Source organism: Podarcis muralis, chromosome 3 (assembly GCF_964188315.1).
Source record: "Podarcis muralis chromosome 3, rPodMur119.hap1.1, whole genome shotgun sequence".
In the NCBI taxonomy this organism is placed as follows: domain Eukaryota; kingdom Metazoa; phylum Chordata; class Lepidosauria; order Squamata; family Lacertidae; genus Podarcis; species Podarcis muralis.
In genome coordinates, this window is record NC_135657.1 from 70,682,162 (window position 1) to 70,701,277 (window position 19,116).

Consider the following 19,116-nt stretch of genomic DNA (forward strand, 5'->3'; position numbering starts at 1 on the left):
CATTTCCCTCCACTCATAACCTGAAAAGTGCAGACTTCTTCCACCACTGGTATTGTTCTCCATGCCAGGAAAAAATACCACACACACATAAAAAGTGGCACCCAGATGAAACAAAACAGAAACACATCCTGCATTTGAAAATCAAATAACTGCATTTGAAAGGAGAGCAATGAAACAACGCCTGTGAGGTTTGAAGGTGTGGAAATGCAACCTAGCTTTTGACTAGAGCGACGGAGTGAAGTAGCTTCACTGCACAGCAAGCCAGCCCTTTGCCGCACTCAAGGATGTAATAAAATGTGGCAGAGTCTGCTAGGCTTCACTAGCTGGGTCAAAACCTACAAGCGCATCAATTTGTAGAGAATTTATAGTTGCTGGCATAGCAATCAAGACTTTTAAGTTTGGGGAATGAATGCCTCAACTCCTCCAGGCAGGCATAAATTAAAATGGAGAAGGAAGAGGAATCCTCATTCTCTTTTTGCCAGATGCTGCAGAATTCCCACCTAAAAATGAACGTTAGGCGTTCTGCAGTTTTATTTCATGGTTTCAGCAAGCTATCTTTTCTCTCTTACTGTCATTCTGGTGGGCTCTTTTAATGCCTTTATTCATGACTGCTTTTAGTGAGGGTCTAATATGAGTATGGGGCTCTTACATAACCACTAAGCCCCTCTGCTGGATCCAGATCTCCCTCTGCGAAGACTCTGGCTCCCTCCTGGGCTCAGTCATGTTTTTGGGGTCCCAATTCCTATAGCTCTGATTCCTCCCATTCCGCCTCAGAATCTGACCAACACCTCCATGGGACTCATGACATCTACAAGGACTATTACCATTTCAACTGCTTGCTATGATCAGGAACCAGTTCACTCGTCGTGCTGGTGAACATTGCTGGGAGTTCAAGGAAGGTAGAGGAATTCTTGTTCTTTCCAGAGATTGGCAGGCAGTGCTAGAGAAAGGGGCACTTCTGTCAGCCTTGTGCAAGCATATGGTTGCTGATTAGCTGGCATCAGCATCCCAATGGCAATGACATCAGCAACCCAATGGGGTTTGAGGCAAGGCTAACTAGTTAGCAATCACATGCTTTCATGGTGCTGGCTGTGGCACCCCCTGCCTCCGCCCCAGCACCCAATAATTTCTCATAAAGATTGAAATTGCCCTGCTAAAATACCCACCAGTTCCTTCATCAATGACCCCTGCTAGCAGTGTTAACAGAACTCTTATTAATTTTACTTCAGTTTAATGTTTTGCACAGTTAAGCAGTCTCCCACTCCCATATTTAAAACAAGTGCTTACTACATTTATGGAAGGGTAGAGGAAGGAAAGTCAGATCCTTACAATAAAAATCTTGTGGGAATGAAGAACAGAGGAGTGAGAAATAACCACAGTAGCACCCAGCCCTTCCAGTGTTAATTCTCCCAGTATAACACATTCATAACGTTTAATATTCGTTAATCATGTTTGTTCAGTTTGCTCATTAGGAAGGATTAGTTAGCATCTGCTTTAGTCAAGGCGGACTCCTGATTTTCATTTTTGCTTCTTTAATTCAAGTTCGATTTGCATGGGTAGGATTTTTATAGATTTTTTTCCCAGTCTTGGAAAGGCTGAAGGGATTTTCGTATAATAAGTTCTGTGTCAGGATGAATGGATCAGTCTCTTTCCTGCCAGTGGTCATGCCATCCCATTTCTGTGCTAATCTGTAAGAGAAAATAATATGAACATTTGCATTTAAATATATATTTAAAATTTTAATATGTTTTAATCTCATTTGTAAACATTTTTATACTAAAAAATGCTTTTTTTAGGATACATTTTTTGAGTCAAGGACTGCATACACACCATACATTTAAAGCATATTTCCTGCACTCAAAAGAATCCTAGGAACTCTAGTTTACCCCTCATAGAGTTCCAGTTACCAGCACCCTTAACAAACTACATACAGTTCCCAATGCTTTGGGCAACCAAGCAGTTTGTTATGGTAGCAGGCCAAGAAAATTGAATGCAAAGATAAAAGATACTATACATTACAGCAGTTAAAGACAAGTACATATAAATATATTTTTATCCCAGGAAGCCAGCAATATCCACCCCTCAACCTGCATCAATATCAGATAAAAAGCCCTGGCAACCTTCTCTGTGCTACAGGAGGGCACAGTTGTGTGGGAAGTAATGTGGTTTAAATGTATGGTGTGTACACAGTCAAGAATAATTACACAAAAGTCAGAGGGGTACGAAATCCAAAAGACAACTCAGTTTCAAACTGCACAGTTATCCAGGGTTGTATCAATTAGCATTGGAATCAAATTCTTCAAGAACCTTCATAGTTCTATGTGTCTTAGATACTACTCTGTAAACATGGAAATGTGTCCCCTCCCATTAGAAAATTTCTAGTCCTTAGAGTGGTTTGAGAGAGGCCTTTCTATCTCAGTGTTGCTTCCAGTCACTGATCAAACAGGCTTTGCAGATTTTAATAGAATGCAAAATCCCACAAATCCTGTTTGCTGAATAGGTTTTGCAGGTTTTTGTAATATATTAAGAAGTGGTGAAAGTGGAACTATCACTCTTTCAAACTTCTTCCATTTCTTTGCAGAAATGGCCTCTAGCATCCTGGCTTGTGAAATCTCAAAGCCAACCAGGAACAGCTGAGCAGGATTTTTATTTATTGGGGTGTTATAATTCTGTCCCCTGAATGAGCTTCCTGTTTCTCTTCAGGAACAGCCTAGGCACTCCAAACAGAAATATATAAATTAAATGAAAACGGGATATAAATACATTGAAATAAATAAGTGAAAACCGTTATGGTAGGAAATCAAATATGTGTGTGGGGGGTGTAGAAATTTATTCAGATTGCAGAATCTGGAGTACAGAGCTTGGATCTTTGAACTACAGAGTATGAGCAACCTTGCCTTGTGGAATTCTGAGGCAAGATTTCTTTTGCTTCTCATGTGTGCATAGCTGGGCAATTGTTAGTTTGACTCCTTCTGTAGCAAATAATCCTGTTGTGAGTTCTAGACAGGATTATTACAGTGCATTCTTACTTTATATAGAATGTGTTCAGCAAAGAGCTGAACATATAATTAATTCTCATTTTCTCCAGTGGGATTTATTTAAGCACATCCACTGAAAAAGAATGAATGGATTTAAGCATATGGGTATTCAAATGAGCAGGTATTTAAGCCCCACGGGAAGGTAGGGAGGCGGGTGGGAGAGAGATTTTTTTTTTATCAGAGACTTTATATTGGCTTGACTGTTACTTTGCATGCTTGTAGGACAACCTCCATTTAAGAAAATCGTATTATTTTACCATATGTATAGCCTCTCTTTCAAAATGACTTTCTTTACTGCACACAAAAACAAATGCAACCACGGAAAATGTGACGATATCAAAACTAATAGCAGGCGGTGGGGGGGGGGAAACAGCCTATAAAAGAGCAGGAAAATACATTTTTATATCACGGGCTGGATTCATTAAAAGGCCTAAGAAATGGAAAAGGAGTTCACCAGGCACCAAAGAGATAACAAAGTAAGCAAGCATTAAGCAATGCCCATCACCAGGAGCATGTGCTTTGCTGAGGGGTCACAACTGAGAAGGCCCTGCACACACATGCTGTATAACACATCCTTTTTGAACACCCCAATGTTTTACTTTGAGAAAGGTGGCTAGTGATCTTCCTCACAGCGAGCCACCAGGAGACAGAATGGCTGCAGCATCAGGACAGGAGAAGGGTACGTTGTGTGGCATGCACGAGTGACTTCAGCATGTTGCAGTGTGTGTGAACCCCCAAAATTGTACTGGTGTGGGTACGCAAGAACCCACCGAACGGCGTGTGCAGTGGGGCGGGGATTGTTACATCTGGCAAGCTGAAATGATTGTGCATTTTGTTCATAATGGCACAACATTGAGTTCCACCCCAGTATTTGTTCCTGGAAATGGACTGGGAGATGGTGTAGCTATTTAAGCACTCGTGTGATACGATCTCAGCACTTGGTCTCTGTTAATAGCTGCATTGGGACTTACTGTGATTTCCATGCAGTTTTTGAAGGCAGCCCCCGCATACAGTAATCTAACTTGGAAGCTGCTACAACAGTCCCTGTGGCCAGGCTGTGTCCATTCAAAAGGGGTTGTACCCATTGGGGCAGCCTCAGTTGGTTTAAGGCTCCCTGTGCCAAAGAGGCCCCTTGATGTTGTAGTGGGGAGGCTAGATCCCAATAGATACAGATTTCAGACCTGTAGGGCAAGTAACCTAAAGTTAAGAGTGGGAGTTAGGTCGTTACTATTATTTAAATGTTAATTGCGGAATCGAATCCAAGGCATGAAGGATAAAAATAAATGGTCTTTTGTAGTCCAGGGAGCTGTTTTTGGTGAACTGCATCTGGCACATAATATTCACTGGAATTCAATTATTTGCCTTTTAATGTTTGCTTTGCTCTTCTCACCGTCTGACTTCTTTCGATCTGGCACATCCTTCTTTTAGCAAAGCAAACAAACAAGAGATAAGCAAACAATAAATTAAGCCTGGCTGCCTTTCCCTCACCCCACTTTGTCAGTCACATAACTGTTGAACAATTTCCTGTAAGACATTCCCTCATCCTCCCTTCTCCCTGCTCAAACAAAATGTGAGATGTGTAGAAAGATTGTAACACAGAATGAAATCAACATTTGTTATTTTAACAGATTTCATGTGATCATATGAGCATGAACAACCTGCCAGGAAACCCCAACAGCTCAAGGAGGCCATGGTCAATATGCTTGGATGACCGATTCAGTTTAGTTCATCAAATCAAAAGAAAGCAGTGCCGTCTATATTCACTGGGGTAAGTCTCCCTTTTGAGTGGGGGGGGGGGGACCATTTATGTTATTCATGATTAATTAACATTCTTAAGGGGCCCTTTTCAGAGAGATCCAAGTTGACTTACAGAAATATCAGGTATCCAAAATTTAAAACAAAGCAACAGAAGCAACAATTCATTTAGTGCTAAAACCACCCCAGCTCCATTACAAAGCAACAAAAACAACACTGGTGCAAAAGCAGTGTTAAAAACAGCCCGTCACATAGCACCAAATACCTGGGGGTACATGAAAAAATTAACTTGTTGCTGAAAAGATAGCAGTGTCAGCGCCAGGCAGGTGTCACTGGGGAGAGCATTCCATAAGTGGGGAGCCACAACCAAAAAGTCCCTTCTCCCTTGTTGCTACCCTCTGAACCTCTCTTGGAGGTGGCATACAGAGGAGGGCATCAGGTGCTGATCTTTAAGCACAGGTAGATGCATGATGGGGGAAATTCAAATGAAGCAATCGTGAATGGCATGCTCTTCACACAATCTGCTAGGCTATCTTATGCTTACCTTGCTCCAGGATATATGTGGTTTTTTCTTTTAAAAAACACACCATTGCAAGATTAATTGGAAGAATGTGGGCTGAAGTAGCCGACTTTTTCAAAAAATAAAAAAGTCATGCAAATGTGCATTCAGAGGTATTTGCACCACTCAAGCACAGACATATCCATTTTGCAACAAGATGCCTATGGATAGAGGCAATTCAATTGACACTGTGTACTTTCAAAAAGCTTTTGATGAAGTGGTTGATAGGGAACCACAAATGGGGAGAGGGCTGTTGCACTCATGTCCTGCTTAGGGGCTTTCCATAGGCATTTGGTTGGGTGCTGTGAGAATAGGATGCTGGACTAGATAGGCCTTTACTCTGAGCCAACAGGTCTATTCTTACCTCCTTATGATTTCGCATAGATTATGTAGAAATAATTCAATTGAGTCAGTTTTAAATTTCATGTTGAATTTTGTCACCTTACTTCAAAGAACATTATTGCCTCCGTATCTATCTTCCATTAAGAATGCCTTCTGCTAGCCTAAGAAAAGCAAGCGCACAATGAGACCTTTGAAAAAATGTTTTGCTGCATAAATAAAATATTTTAAAAATGGAAACTAAACCAGTCCCTTCTGCTGGAATATATAAGCACTGAAGATTTTCCCCTAAAGCACAGAATGAAAATAAGGAAGGAACTCTAGTAACGTTCAAATAAATTAAGTGTGCACGCGTGTGTTTGCAATTCTTGAGGAATTACATAGCAATCAATTCTAATTCCTTGTGACTCCAATCCAATTACAATCTTTCAGTAACATTGGCACTTAATTCTGCTCTTTGGTGTATGATTGCACAGAGAAGCAATCTTGTTCAGAATGAGACAAAATCTCCTTGAAATACACTTCTTATCTAATGAATTTCTATTTATGAAAGAGGAAATGAAGACCAGCTGGTTTCTTCCCAGAGGATGACTAGAGAGAGAACAAATGTTTTTGAGTATATATAGGACAGCCCTATGAAAAATACGTATTGCATGAAACATTGAGAGGAATGAAGTTATTGTCTGTGCATTTGTGAGGACTGAGATGAAAAGCAGAAGCATTTCATATGAACATGATGGAGCAGAGCTCAAATCCTCTGGAGGCTGCCCATTTTAGATTATTTTCTAGCTACTCCATCCATTGGGAGGCACGTGACACTCTGTGGTGTACAGAGGGCAATGTTACTGGCTGGCTGGGATATCGCAAAATGCATCAATGAATTTGAATGATCATTTTTAAATTGGCTTAGTATAAAAAGCACTCTGAATTTATTAAAGAGATTAATGCTCCATCTGAAAGTGGTGTTGGTTTTTTAAAAAAAAAAAACAACCACAGACTCACAAAAGGTTTTACCAGGTTTCAGCATTCTGAGGTGTTTAACTATGCACACAATAGTTAAGCATTTTTAAATTGACAGTCAGCAATGAATGTAAGGCAGCTTTCATTTTACATTTTCCTCTAGCTATTGAACACTCATGAGGCTGGATCCAGACTAAGGCTGCAATCCTAACCCCACTTTCTGGGAAGTAAGCTCCATTGAATTCAACAAGACTTACTTCTGAGTAGACATGGTTAGGATTGTGCTGTTAGCTGCATGTAATCCTCCATTGATTTCAGAGGAAGCTAGGTGGAACTAATGAATGCTAGGTGGAAACAGGATGCTCAGCTTTTCTTCTAGATTCCCATCTGCCTCCGTTTCCAGAAATCAGAGCAGCATGAAAATCAGTGTGTAGCCCACAGAAGAGCATTGTGTATGACCTTAAGCCATACTACATTTCTTATGTTATCATGCTATGTAAAGACTTGCCAACATGCAGTAGTCAGTCACAATTCAGCTTATGTGTGGAAGGCCTCGCCCTGTGGTTTTTAATGTGCTTAACACTATTGGTCTATGCTAAAGGAAATGTAGCCATGGGTCTTTGGTGCCGTCTCCTGTTCCCTATTTTCCCACCTGAAATTGCCCCAGTTACTACTGGTTCCAAAGGTGCTTCTTTACTACAAACTGTTCTGAGGCCCGGTGGGGTGGGGTGAGTGTGGAGTTAATAAGCAACTGGTTTTTAGACCTCAGTCTGAATTGGGAGTGTGAAACTAGATGGGGGCCCCACAGCTACTTCCCCTTCAAAATAAAGATATCAGCACTAAGCATGCTCTTTAAAAAATTGTGATTAATATAATGTGACGTTTAGCCCTGAGAATGCCCTGCGTTTAATTCATCTTGCAGTGTTTGGACAAACTCATACATGCGCCTTCACCCCTTGATAGCAGGAGCATTAACTGGTGCCAAGCATGTGCCAACGTGCCATTAACACCTGACATGTTACAGATATGTTTCACTACATACAAAATGGCTTTCAACTGAGTAAGTCGACAAGTTTAGCTGACAGCCATTGAATGAAGTTACATCATGCAATGCACATGCACATCCGAACTGGAGAAATTGGACCGAACCATAGTCTTTCATACCTTAGTTACATCCAGATTAGAGCATCTGCATGGGAAGGTTGCGTTGAAGAGGTTGGAAGCTTCAGCTGCTCCAGAATGCACATACAGACTTCTGGGCAGATGTGTTCTGAGCACATCATTCTAGTTTTGTTTCAACTATGCTGTCTGCTAAGTTCCTTATGAGCCCAATTAAATATGCCATATCCATTGGTCATATCCATTAAGGCCCGAAATAATTTGTAAGTAGGGTTTCTTAAGGTCCCCAAACTTGCATATGAACTTGCCTAGGTGCTTCAGTCAACTACTGATACCCTGCTGACTGCCCCTTCCCCCCACTGTCTGAAGTGTAACATGCAGGAACTCGACAGGGCCTTTTTGAGTGTAGCACGTAGATCATGGAATGCCCTCTCTAAACAAATCCTTGTATCTTCTACTTCACTGTTGGCTTTTCACTTTTCAGGAAAACTTCTGGGCTGATTAGAATTAGGCTGACAAATCATGCAGTGACTGTTTTTCATTAGTCTTATTATTATTATTATTACTGTTTTTATTTACGTATTTTCTGAAAATTGTGGTATTGTAAGCTCTTTCTGACGGGACGTGGGTGGCGCTGTGGGTAAAACCTCAGCGCCTAGGGCTTGCCGATCGCATGGTTGGCGGTTCGAATCCCCGCGGTGGGGTGAGCTCCCGTCCTTCGGTCCCAGCTCCTGCCCATCTAGCAGTTCGAAAGCACCCCTAAGTGCAAGTAGATAAATAGGTACCGCTTTCTAGCGGGAAGGTAAACGGCGTTTCCGTGTGCTGCGCTGGTGCCGGCTCGCCAGAGCAGCTTCGTCACGCTGACCACGTGACCCGGAAGTGTCTCCAGACAGCGCTGGCCCCCGACCTCTTAAGTGAGATGGGCGCACAACCCTAGAGTCGGACACGACTGGCCCGTACGGGCAGGGGTACCATTAAGCTCTTTCTAGTGCTTCTGCACATCTACCAAGAATTAATGTTTTCTACCTTAAGTCCTTCAGGGGTAGGTGCACTAAGATGTTAATAGTAGCGATCCTTCAGATTTTGTTTTTATTTGAAGTAACAATACCTCTTCTGTTTGCTTTGGGAAGACTGGGCAGTGACAACAACCAGTTTGAGATCAGCATGGCCAATAGTGGATGTGAGGTGCATCGCTTTGACCCCAGTATCAAACTGGCACATATTCAGAAAGGACAGCGCCTCTGGTACCATCGCCTGTCCATTGACTGGCGGGATCCAAATCCAATGATCGCGGCTCATAAGCTTCATACCAACACCAAGAAACTTGGCACTGTATTAAATGACTTTGGACACCACAAGGTAAGACTCCACTTACTGTTCATATAGCTTTATGAATTACTGGGGGCCTTCATTTTGTTTATAAGCCGTTAGAGCTTAAACTCCATTTATATAAGCAATGCAGAGAATGTCCATAATATTAGGATAGTCAGATGTTTAGATAATTCGGACTGTTTTTCTACATTGACATAGAACTACACTAACGTGTATTTAGGTAGTCATGGTGTGAGTAATCAAGCTTCTACTGTGGATATTTGAGGATGGGAGGGACACAAATGGGGGAAGGAATCGTGATTTAAAATTAATAGTCAAACACCCCCACAATTTTTAAATCACCCTCACTTTCTTAAGATCCTATTTTTCTCCCTTTCTGCCCCATCAGTAAGGTACTGTATGTCTTACAATATCTGCAACTTTTATTCTTTACTGGCTCTGAAAATGTAGCAATGAGCAGAATTGTACAGTGGTCCTAAGTGCAGAATTTAAAGAGATGGGAAAACATTTCCAGCTATAATTGGAGCAGAAGAGATTATAAAGGGATTGTTGATGTTCAGAGGGTCACTATTTTCTCCCTGTTAGTGACACCAGTAGCAAAAACATCCTGGCTTGAAATGAGTGCAGTTTTTTTTAATGGACTTGCCTGACCTCCTTTTAGGGAACTGTGAATGCAGTAGAAGCTTTCCACTAACTTTTTGCCAATGCATACTTCAAAAAGTTCATGACATTCTCAGCTAGCATACTTTCAAGTTACAGCTGCCCTTGAGAGTGTGCAGGGAATGAATTAGATTGCTAATATATCTTGATGCCTGCAGGTAGTGCTGTATGCTTTTTGGTTCCTTTTTAAGACATGGGCAGACTTGGCTGAGGACACCACCTCCAGGGCTTGCAGAGCAAGGCTGTGAAACATAAAGCACCATTGCAAAGTGCAATGTGCTATTTTCTGGGGAATTAACACTTCTGAAATAGCTAAAAATCGAAAATGAACCTTTTTTTTTTTTTACCATTGAATCACATTATGAATCTGTCTTGGGACCAGATAATACTTAACCACAGAGAGAAATGGTACCTTTTGGTAGCACTTACATTTGGTGGGTGGGTGACTTCAGGTAGCTGCTGTTCGCTAATTTTTGAACTTTGGATTCTTACTTTTTATTGTTTGTTATCATTTGTCATTGATACATTATTATGTTGTGTGTATTCTTGAGCTCTTTCAAAAAGGTAGGGTATAATTTATTTTTAAGAGATGTATTAAAAAGGTCATTCTGATTATTAGTATTAGTATTTTATTTTAATCCCACACATCTGACTGGGTTGCCCCAGCCACTCTGGGCAGCATTTCTGAATGCTCCTTTGTTTCTAAGGGAATTTCTCAACACACCAAATTGTATCCATCTAAGTCATACTCTGAAATCAATGGACTTAAGTGAGTTGTGTCCATTGAGTCTGCTACTGTGTTGGAGTCATCCCATTTTGTTTGGCTGTGCTCTTTAATGCTGCATCTCATATCTGCTGCAATTCTAGCTATTCTCTTTGAAAATATACCTCTTTTGCAGGTATATTTAATTCTCCGTTTGGACTGTAATATTTTGTTGCTATGAAATAATGCCCCTTGTCAACAATGCCAATGTCTGCCTCTCTTTTCAAACTAGAATGACTGGAGTTTGTAAAGAGTGGGAAAGCCTCCAAAAAGAGCCATACCTTTCAGTGGTGTCCAAACTTTTTTCAAAGAGGGCCAGATTTAAAGGGCCGTGAGGGCCGACCAAGGGGCCGACCAAAGTTGCTGACTTTTTTTTTTTTAGGATTGAAGTTGTTCAGGTTGAAGTTAACTGCCACAGGGGCCGGATTAAACTGACCAGCGGGCCGGATTAGGCCCCCGAAATGGACTTTGGACATGCCTGCTCATGTGGAACTTTAGAGGTCTCTATACTGGAACATAGGGATAAACAATAGGAGAAGACTATCTACTTAAAACCCTAGTTTTGAGCAGCCATAACTAGACAAGGCAGCAGGGCCATTTTAAGACATTTTGCTGCCTGAGGCAGACAAGATTACGCCTCCCCTCATTCCTTGCACAGAAGCCAGCGAGACTGGGAGTTTCATCTTACTTTGACACGGGCAGTGGGACAGCATCCTCCACTAAATCTGAAGGCTATCTTAGGGAGTGCAGAGCACACACAGCTCCATCCCATCTCTGCCCCCTAGCATTTGCTGCTTGAGGTGACTGTCTCAATATGTCTCATGATGGGGCCACCCCTGCAGGATGACAGAACAAAGGAGATGGAAGCCAGCCAAGTGAACACTGCATCTTGTCCTGTAGAAGGCTTATATTCACAGTGTGTTTTGTTGTTTTTTGCCTGGGGTGGTTACTTAGGGAGAATTAGAACTGTGTTGCTTCCAATTAATGAGAATTTCTTGTTTATAGAATGAAACACAGTTTGTTTACACTGCTTTCTCTGTTCTTGAGAAAAGGCTGGGGGACTTAAGGTTGCGTTGGGTATTGCAGAGAGGCTCCCCAAAGCTCCTTATCAATTAAAGAGTGCATCAGAGTAAATACTGACAGTACAATCCCAGACATGTCTACTAAGAAGTAAGTCCCACCGAGTTCAATAGGATTTACTTCTTTGTAAGTGTTTATATAATTGCCGCCTGGGCTTTTCATCTGCCTATATGTCAGAACTTTCCAGCACATATTAATTAGAGGTCTCTTCTCCCCTGCATTCTTCATTCACTTTGTTCATTCACTTTCTTAGGGTAATTCTAGAAGGACCTTTCAGTGCCCTTTCCGCAGCTCTTGTGGGAGGGCGGGGGGAATAAGGCATGGCACCAGCATCTTTTTGAAAATTACTCCTTGCCTTTTCCTCCTTCCATTTTTCCACTAACGTGCAAACATGGAGTTTTTGGGAAGATCCAATCCCAGGGCACAATCCAAACATGTGGATGTTCTTTGGGCTTCTTTGCATATTTACCATAGCAGTGTTGGTGGGTATGCTTTGACATAGTAACATTCCTGGTGACTGTTCTGTTCTCTAATACCACATCTCCTTTTTCCAGTTGCTACAATCCAAGCCATTCCCATTGAAATTAAAAATCAGATTTGGTTCCTGCATTAAAAAGAACATGTCCCATAAAACTGCCTGCATTATCCCTTAGTAGCTCCTGCTTAATTTTTCCACATCTGACCTCCACAACAGATCATGGGGAGCCATTCAGGCAGCTCTTTCTACTAATTTTTGATTCTTTCTATAAATTGTATTTTCTCTCAGGTCTGCTTCTATGGCAGCTCTGTGAGTTTGCGATGGATTGTCTCTTGAGTGTTCTTTTGGAAATATTTGTCTTCATATTCATGTGGCTGACACAAAAAAGAGCACCCCTACTATTTTGGAAGTTAAAGTGTGGCTGTGTTCATACAATCATACATCTGCTTATTAAACTGAAATGTGCATGGATATTTTGCCTCTGCACACAGGCCATTCCCCCATGGAGTTTCTGATTAACCATAGTATTAGTTTCCTATTTTGTCCAAATCAGGAAATTCATGATGTCATCTTTGGAACCAGCGAATATATTAAACCATGGTTTAAAGTGAAGAAAATGATAAACTGTGGTTAATGAGAGACTTCCTTGTTTCATCACGATTTGTGCAGAAGTGAAAAGCAACAGGACTCTCTCTCTCTCTCTCTCTCTCTCTCTGTTTGTGTGTGTGTGTGTGTGTGTGTGTGTGTGTGTGTGTGTGTAGGGGAGAAAGAGCGTATGCAAAAGGATTATACCTATCTTGGCTTAAACAGAACGATTGCCCAAGGCAGCTTTGTATGTTGGGTGTCCACATTTCACTTGCACATCAGGCATTTCTTTTTGGCTTTAACTCACTATCTCCCTTCTCCTTCAGCCATGTGCCTGTGACTTGCATTTCTAATGATCCAGCAGAATCTAAACATCGTCAGTCATGGCAGCAATTTGCAACTTTGGAGGATGTTTCATTCTCCATAAATCTGTTTGTGCCCTTGGGCCAAGGCACTGGAGAAATAGCCTGAGATCACAAAATAATGAAGATATATCTATCTGGAACCCCTCAACAATGATTTATTATCCTTTTAGGAAAGCCTCCCCCCATGTAATAATTTGAGGATCCCCCTGGCATTAGCTCTGCCATATGTATACATTGCTGGTGGCAGAACAGTTATTGTTGGGATAGGGCCAAATTATACAATGTGCTGAGTTTTAAATAGAAAACAAAATGCACTCATGGAGGGTGCTACTGAAGCACAAAATGTGCAGCAGAGAGGCTTCTTAACCCTTTCCCTTACTGCAGTGAAACACCCTGAAATATACTCGGAGTCAAGAGTGGATTTCATGCTCGTTATTCAGCTCATAGTGGTGAGGAGGAATGGAAGTTCCCCCAGAATGTCTGCTTTATATACATTATTTACACAGTGGGCCCCACATGATTGGCTAATTCCGGGATTCACCTGTAGGCCAATCAGGTTGCGGATTCACTTCCACCTGGAGCTGGATTGGGTGGCTCCTGTGGACCAATCAGACTGCTGCATTCTGGACCCTATTGTTCTAGGACCAATCAGACTGCTGCATTCTGAATCCTATTGTTCTAGGACCGTACGGGCAGGGGTACCTTTTATACCCCTGTTCAGGTAAAAATTGAATAGCAGTAAAATCAGCACAACAGAAATGAAATAGATTTGTACTAAAGCCAAACACTTCAAAGTTCCCATTGAAACTTAAACTGTTTTAATTTTAAAAGCCTGGGAGAACAAAAATGTCTTGGACTGGTGCCAAAAATATAGCATAGTAGGTGCAAGGCAAGCCTCTTTGGAGAGGGAATTCTACAAACAGGACACCACCACCAAGAAGGCCCTCCCTCCAGTTTCCAGATGGGGGACCCTGGAGGGCCTTGGAATAGGAGCAGTTTTATATGGGATTAGGCATTCCTTCTGGTACCTGTGCGAGTAGAAGCACCAGGAGATGGAGAAAAATAACCATGACAAAATAAAAGGAATGTTCAGATATGGATCTTCAACTTCTGACAGTCAGAAAACCTGTTCAACATTGCACTGGGTTTCTAAAATCAGCCATATATCTTTAGTTATTTGTTATCTCCATAAAGCCTTTTTTAATATGTTAAATCTTACAAAGTCTTAATATTTAAAACTGGGTTGAAATCAGGTTTGTAGGCAAAGGCATTTCTCATCTCCCACTCTGCAACCTGCACACCCCACCCCCGCCCCAAGCAGATTTTTCAGGGCACGTGGGGGCTACAAGGAGAAGAAGAAAGAGAAGCATCACTGTGTGAGAGGATGCCTGCTTGCCTGACATTATATTTCACCCTTAGGTTCCCAGTTAAAAGAAAGGAAAGCAGTCTTTGAGTCACAGTGGCTATTTTAAGGATAATTGGTGCTGGCTTCTCAAGTAAAGGTGGCTTGTGTGACAAATCTGCTAAAAGATGTCAGCTCTGTTTGGAAAAGCATGCTGAGATTTAAGGCTTAGTAAGCAAAAAACTAACTTTTGGTGTATTTTTAAATATCCAACACCATTGCTGAAGAACTTAACTCTGTGGTAGAATGCATTAACAGCTCAGTGCCATCCTGGACAAGGAGTTTTTCCTGTCCACTTTTTTATTTCCAGGCAGTTCATGCAAATCTTAAACAGCACAATTCCATACATTTCTACTCAAAAGCAAATCCAATGGGGCTTACTTCCAGGTGTGTACATATTTGCAACCTAAAGCACATACCTTTTGGTTTGGAGTAGGAACATCATTATTTTTACCTCTTATTTTATTGCATAAATCTAAGGTGACAGCTCAAATATGAATATTCTGTTTTGAAGACGTTTGCACCTCCTTCCTCAAATGGAAATATTTTATCTCTATATTCACCATTATTATGCTTCCCTTCTGTGCTGCCACATCTCCAGAGATTAAACAGCTGCCATTTCTCCTTGCTCTACATTCCAAACTGTGAAGAAATGTACTAATGATGCAGAGCCGACCCTGTCATTAGGCAAAGTGGGGCAGCCACCTCAGGCAGTTGGTTTTGAGTGTTATGAAAGTGGAGCAGATTGTTAACTTACTTAATTATTAGTATATATTTGTCACAGAGCGTGCTGGTCAGTAAATTACACAGTTCAAAGTTGTAGTTAACTCTTTATTAGCGAAAACATGATCTCCACAGACTGGGCTGAGTCTCAGGCTTCATGAGGACAGCAGCTCATTCCCTGTGGGTCTTACCCCATGAAATCAGTTGCCAAGATTAAGGTCCCTGCCTCCCCACTGCGGTCTAAGTCTCCTCCTCTCCAGGGCTTTCCCCAAGCAATCTGAGACTGCGCCTGTGTGCAGCCAGTCTCTCATCTGCCCTTTTCATGCATCTCCTGGTTCTGGGAGATGGGGGAGAGAAGCTTGTTGCATAGGGTGAGACACCCGTAACTTCACCAGCTTGACTCATCCCTGCCTCTTGACCTCTCTCCTCCCACTTGCTAGCTTCATCTTCTGATGACTCTCCCATCTCATTAAGCCCTGTTACTCCTTCAGCTTTCAACACCTCCTCTTCCCAGTCTCCTCCCTCTGGCCGCTCATCGTCATCCCACCACCACTCTCTGAGCCTTCTTCCTTTGGTGGCTCCCCAGCTGGTTCCTCCCACCAGTCCTCTGTGTCTAACCAATCCATGACAATATTTTACTGCCAGGAAAAGAGGAGAGGTGCTTGTGGGATTTTCTGCCTCAGGTCTCCAAATAACCAAATGGCCTTGGTTGGGAGAAAGGTGCTATTTGCTGCTTCACCACAGGCTGCAAAACATCGTGGGCTGGCCCAGGTTATGTCACAGTTCATTGCATTGAGTTGGAGACTGGAGTCTGCTGCCTTTGAAAGTAGCACTCCAATCATCTATTTCGGCCCTCGAGAAAAGAACTAGGTCACCCTCTCAATCCCAAAGTATCCTGGCAGTGTCCCTTTTCTCAACTCACGGGAGACCTTATGGCTGGATCATAATAGCAATAAATTAGAACTGAGCAACAGCTGGCCAAGTACAAACCACATAGCAGCAGAGATATAAACAAGTGGTAAACTGTCTGTGTCATGAAATTTTTGTGCCATTTCTGGTGGAAGCGATGCAAACTATTGAAATAATTGTGCAGATGAAAAAAAAATGTGCATGTTAGTTACTTCTAGAATTTAGACCAGGCTTGGAGAGCTTTTTCAAGCTAGGGGCAACATTTCCTCTAGGCAGCTTGTGGGGCTTCCTCATGCCAGTGGTGAACAGAGCCAGAGGCAAAAGGGGGCCAAGCAACAGATGTGTGACAGTAGCTCTTACCTCTGTACAGTAGGCTAAATTCCAGCCATGCAAAGGTCAGAGGTTTACACACACACACACACACACACACACACACACACTTCTCTTCATCTTAGGCAAGGAGAACACAGAGGGCTAGTGGGAGATGTAGCCTGGGTACATTCTCTGTGGCCAGAAAGAGAGAGCAGTGGCTATATTCAGCCCTTGATCCTGAGGGGTTTTTGAGGTTTTTTGCCCCTGATTTAGATAGTGTAGAACTGAAGAAAAGCTATTCTTAATTTTCAAAGCAGTGAACTAAGGGAGCTTCTTTCTATTTATGGTTCTGCAGCATTGCCCAATAAGTAAAACGGTGAGAAATAATGAGGAGTTCCAGCTTTATCAGAAGGCATACTGTAGTTTTGGGGAAGCAATATCATTCTTTTCTTACTTTGCACATGAATTGAAATTGAAGATCCCAGCCCTTTAGTGCTTCTTCCCTTCTTTTTTCTTCACCCACGAAGGGATTCATGTAAAAAAATGCTCTACCGGGTGGCAAAGTCTGTGTGGATTGTGAATTCAAATGTCACCTTTTTTCTTTCTTTCTTTTTGGCATTCCTGTGTGGTGGAAAATCATAATGTCGGCACTGGCTTGTCTGCTGTGCCGCCTAACAATGGAATGAAGAAAGCCCCCAGGATCAAAAGTCAGGCTAATGGCAGGGAGGCTCAAAGACATGGCTGCCCATAGTGACAAAAAAAGCAACTCACTCCTCCTTGATCTCTCAAAATTTTCCAGGCCTTCTAACAAAGGACAATAAGCTCATTTTTATATGCTGACATAGTAAGAGCAAGAAATAAAAACACACCAGCAGTTGTTGTTTTTTAGGGCTGTGGAATTTGCAACATATACCACATATACATTTCGTAACCTATCTATAATGGGTCCTCCACCGGTTTCATGCAGGAATCTGATATGCCAGCACAAATAAATTAACTTGCGGCTCAGATCTGTTGGTTGAAATGAATGGGAAGCATGCAAGAGATCCAAGTGTGCAATTGTAGGTCTTTGGATTAGAGTATCTGGTAGTGATGCAGTGGGAACTTCCTTGTTTATGAGCACTGAATAAAACCTCAGTTTTCTTATAACTGGTTAAAACACTTGGGGCTTATCCACACTAATTTTGGCCTGCTGCTTTAAAGCTCCGTGTTTGAGTGCCCCCCGTTTTTTGCTCCAGAGCTTTTCCCGCAAACACCTGCTCTTTAAAGTTGAATCAGAACAAATGGCTATTTGGGGTTTTTTGTGGACTGTGCCTGGAAAGCGCAGAGGGAAGGTAGGTGTGGATAAGCCCTTAGCTAGGAATCCTAGGGCTCCTTCAGATTGGCTTATACCTGGTCTTTATAAAGCATTGGTTCTGATTTGTTTGTGAGGACTTTTTAGGACAATGAGCGTTCATTCCGATTTGTTTTTGCTGTGCTTACATTTATTCGATTATTCTACACTTCTCAATTCATTTTCCCACCACTTTCCTAACCACAAAAACCCCTTTTTCTGTGGATTTGTTGCACTGGGGTAAAGAACCCACTTTAATTGTGAAAACTTAAATTTTCTGTTATGCACTTGAATCCCTCCCACAAAATTTGAACAGTCTGAAGGTGCCCCTACCCTGATAGGTAAATGAGGGGCCTCAGGAAGGGGCATAAAGGCTGCTTTGCCAGCAGCGACAGAGGTACATCAGCAGGATGAAATCAAACGCTAAAGAATGTTAGATCTGGAGCAGATTTTGTGCTTTCTAATAGAAAAGCACTGTAACGTGTTATCTCCAGGTTGACTTTGAAATCTTTCTATTTTATGAAAGCACAGTACAGTAAAATATGAAGGTCAGACTTCCTTACTGCTGTACCAAAACGTTTCTTTCTTTCTTTCTTTTTTTTAAAAGGGAATTGGCAACAAGTTGGATTGCTGTAGCCAGCAGGTGTACTTACTGAAAAGTTTGACAAGTGGAAAAATGCCTATGATGTCAAAACAGAAATGGAAGATGGGAAACGGCAGGAACAGAAAGGGGAAAGGGCTTGTTAATGTAGGGCCTTCCTTTTAAAATCATGGGGAAATAGCTAGTGATAAAATCGAAAGCTCTTTTAAAAACCATCATGTTAAGGTGATAAATCCTAAACTATTAGAGCATGTGATTCAACAAGAAACATCTGTCTTCAGTTCTATAATTGAATTATGGGCTCATGCAAGATTGATAGTGCATGATACAAATTAAGTGATTGCTTACACAATCAGGACCGAGTTGAACCTTGGTGGAAGGAATGCCATTATGATTACTACAACTTAATTTTGTGCATTAACCATTACCGCATGTGAGCCTTCTTTCCAATGATATGTCAACACACAAGCAAATGCTGTTTCTATGGCAAACTGTTATTGGTAGCCAAGTAGCAGGTGTTTCCATTTAATATTTTAGAACTAAGCTCATTTGTGGCATCTTGACCTTCATCAGTTAAACCTGCATCATTGAGGTGTGGGAAGTCATTGCTTTTAGAATAAGATAAATTCAGTGGACATCAAATAGTCCTTTAAAAAAATGGAATGTCACTGTTGTGTTGAAAACTGTCAGGTTTATTTCCCATTCATAAATGTGTTTTAATTATATTGTAACAGTAATTCTGAAGCTAAGGGCTACATTTCCCAACAGCCTCATTGACTTATGACCTAGAAAAAGTAGCTATC

At 41.7% G+C, this 19,116-nt stretch overlaps 1 protein-coding gene across 3 annotated transcripts in view; it reads left to right on the forward strand.

Annotated features, from left to right (window-relative positions):
• Positions 1–19,116, forward strand: part of METTL24 (methyltransferase like 24) — a 76,094-nt gene that overhangs the window by 33,221 nt on the left and 23,757 nt on the right. For 2 of the 3 annotated variants that reach the window (XR_013392277.1, XM_028723162.2), the window contains exons 3-5: positions 4,667–4,806; positions 8,901–9,129; positions 18,320–18,460. Coding sequence is in view for 2 of the 3 variants with exons in the window: in XM_028723162.2 (XP_028578995.2) it covers positions 4,667–4,806; positions 8,901–9,129; positions 18,320–18,460 (510 nt within the window). In the remaining variant the exon portion in view is untranslated. The remainder of the gene's footprint in view (positions 1–4,666; positions 4,807–8,900; positions 9,130–18,319; positions 18,461–19,116) is intronic. The other variant, XM_028723163.2, reaches the window with a different exon arrangement.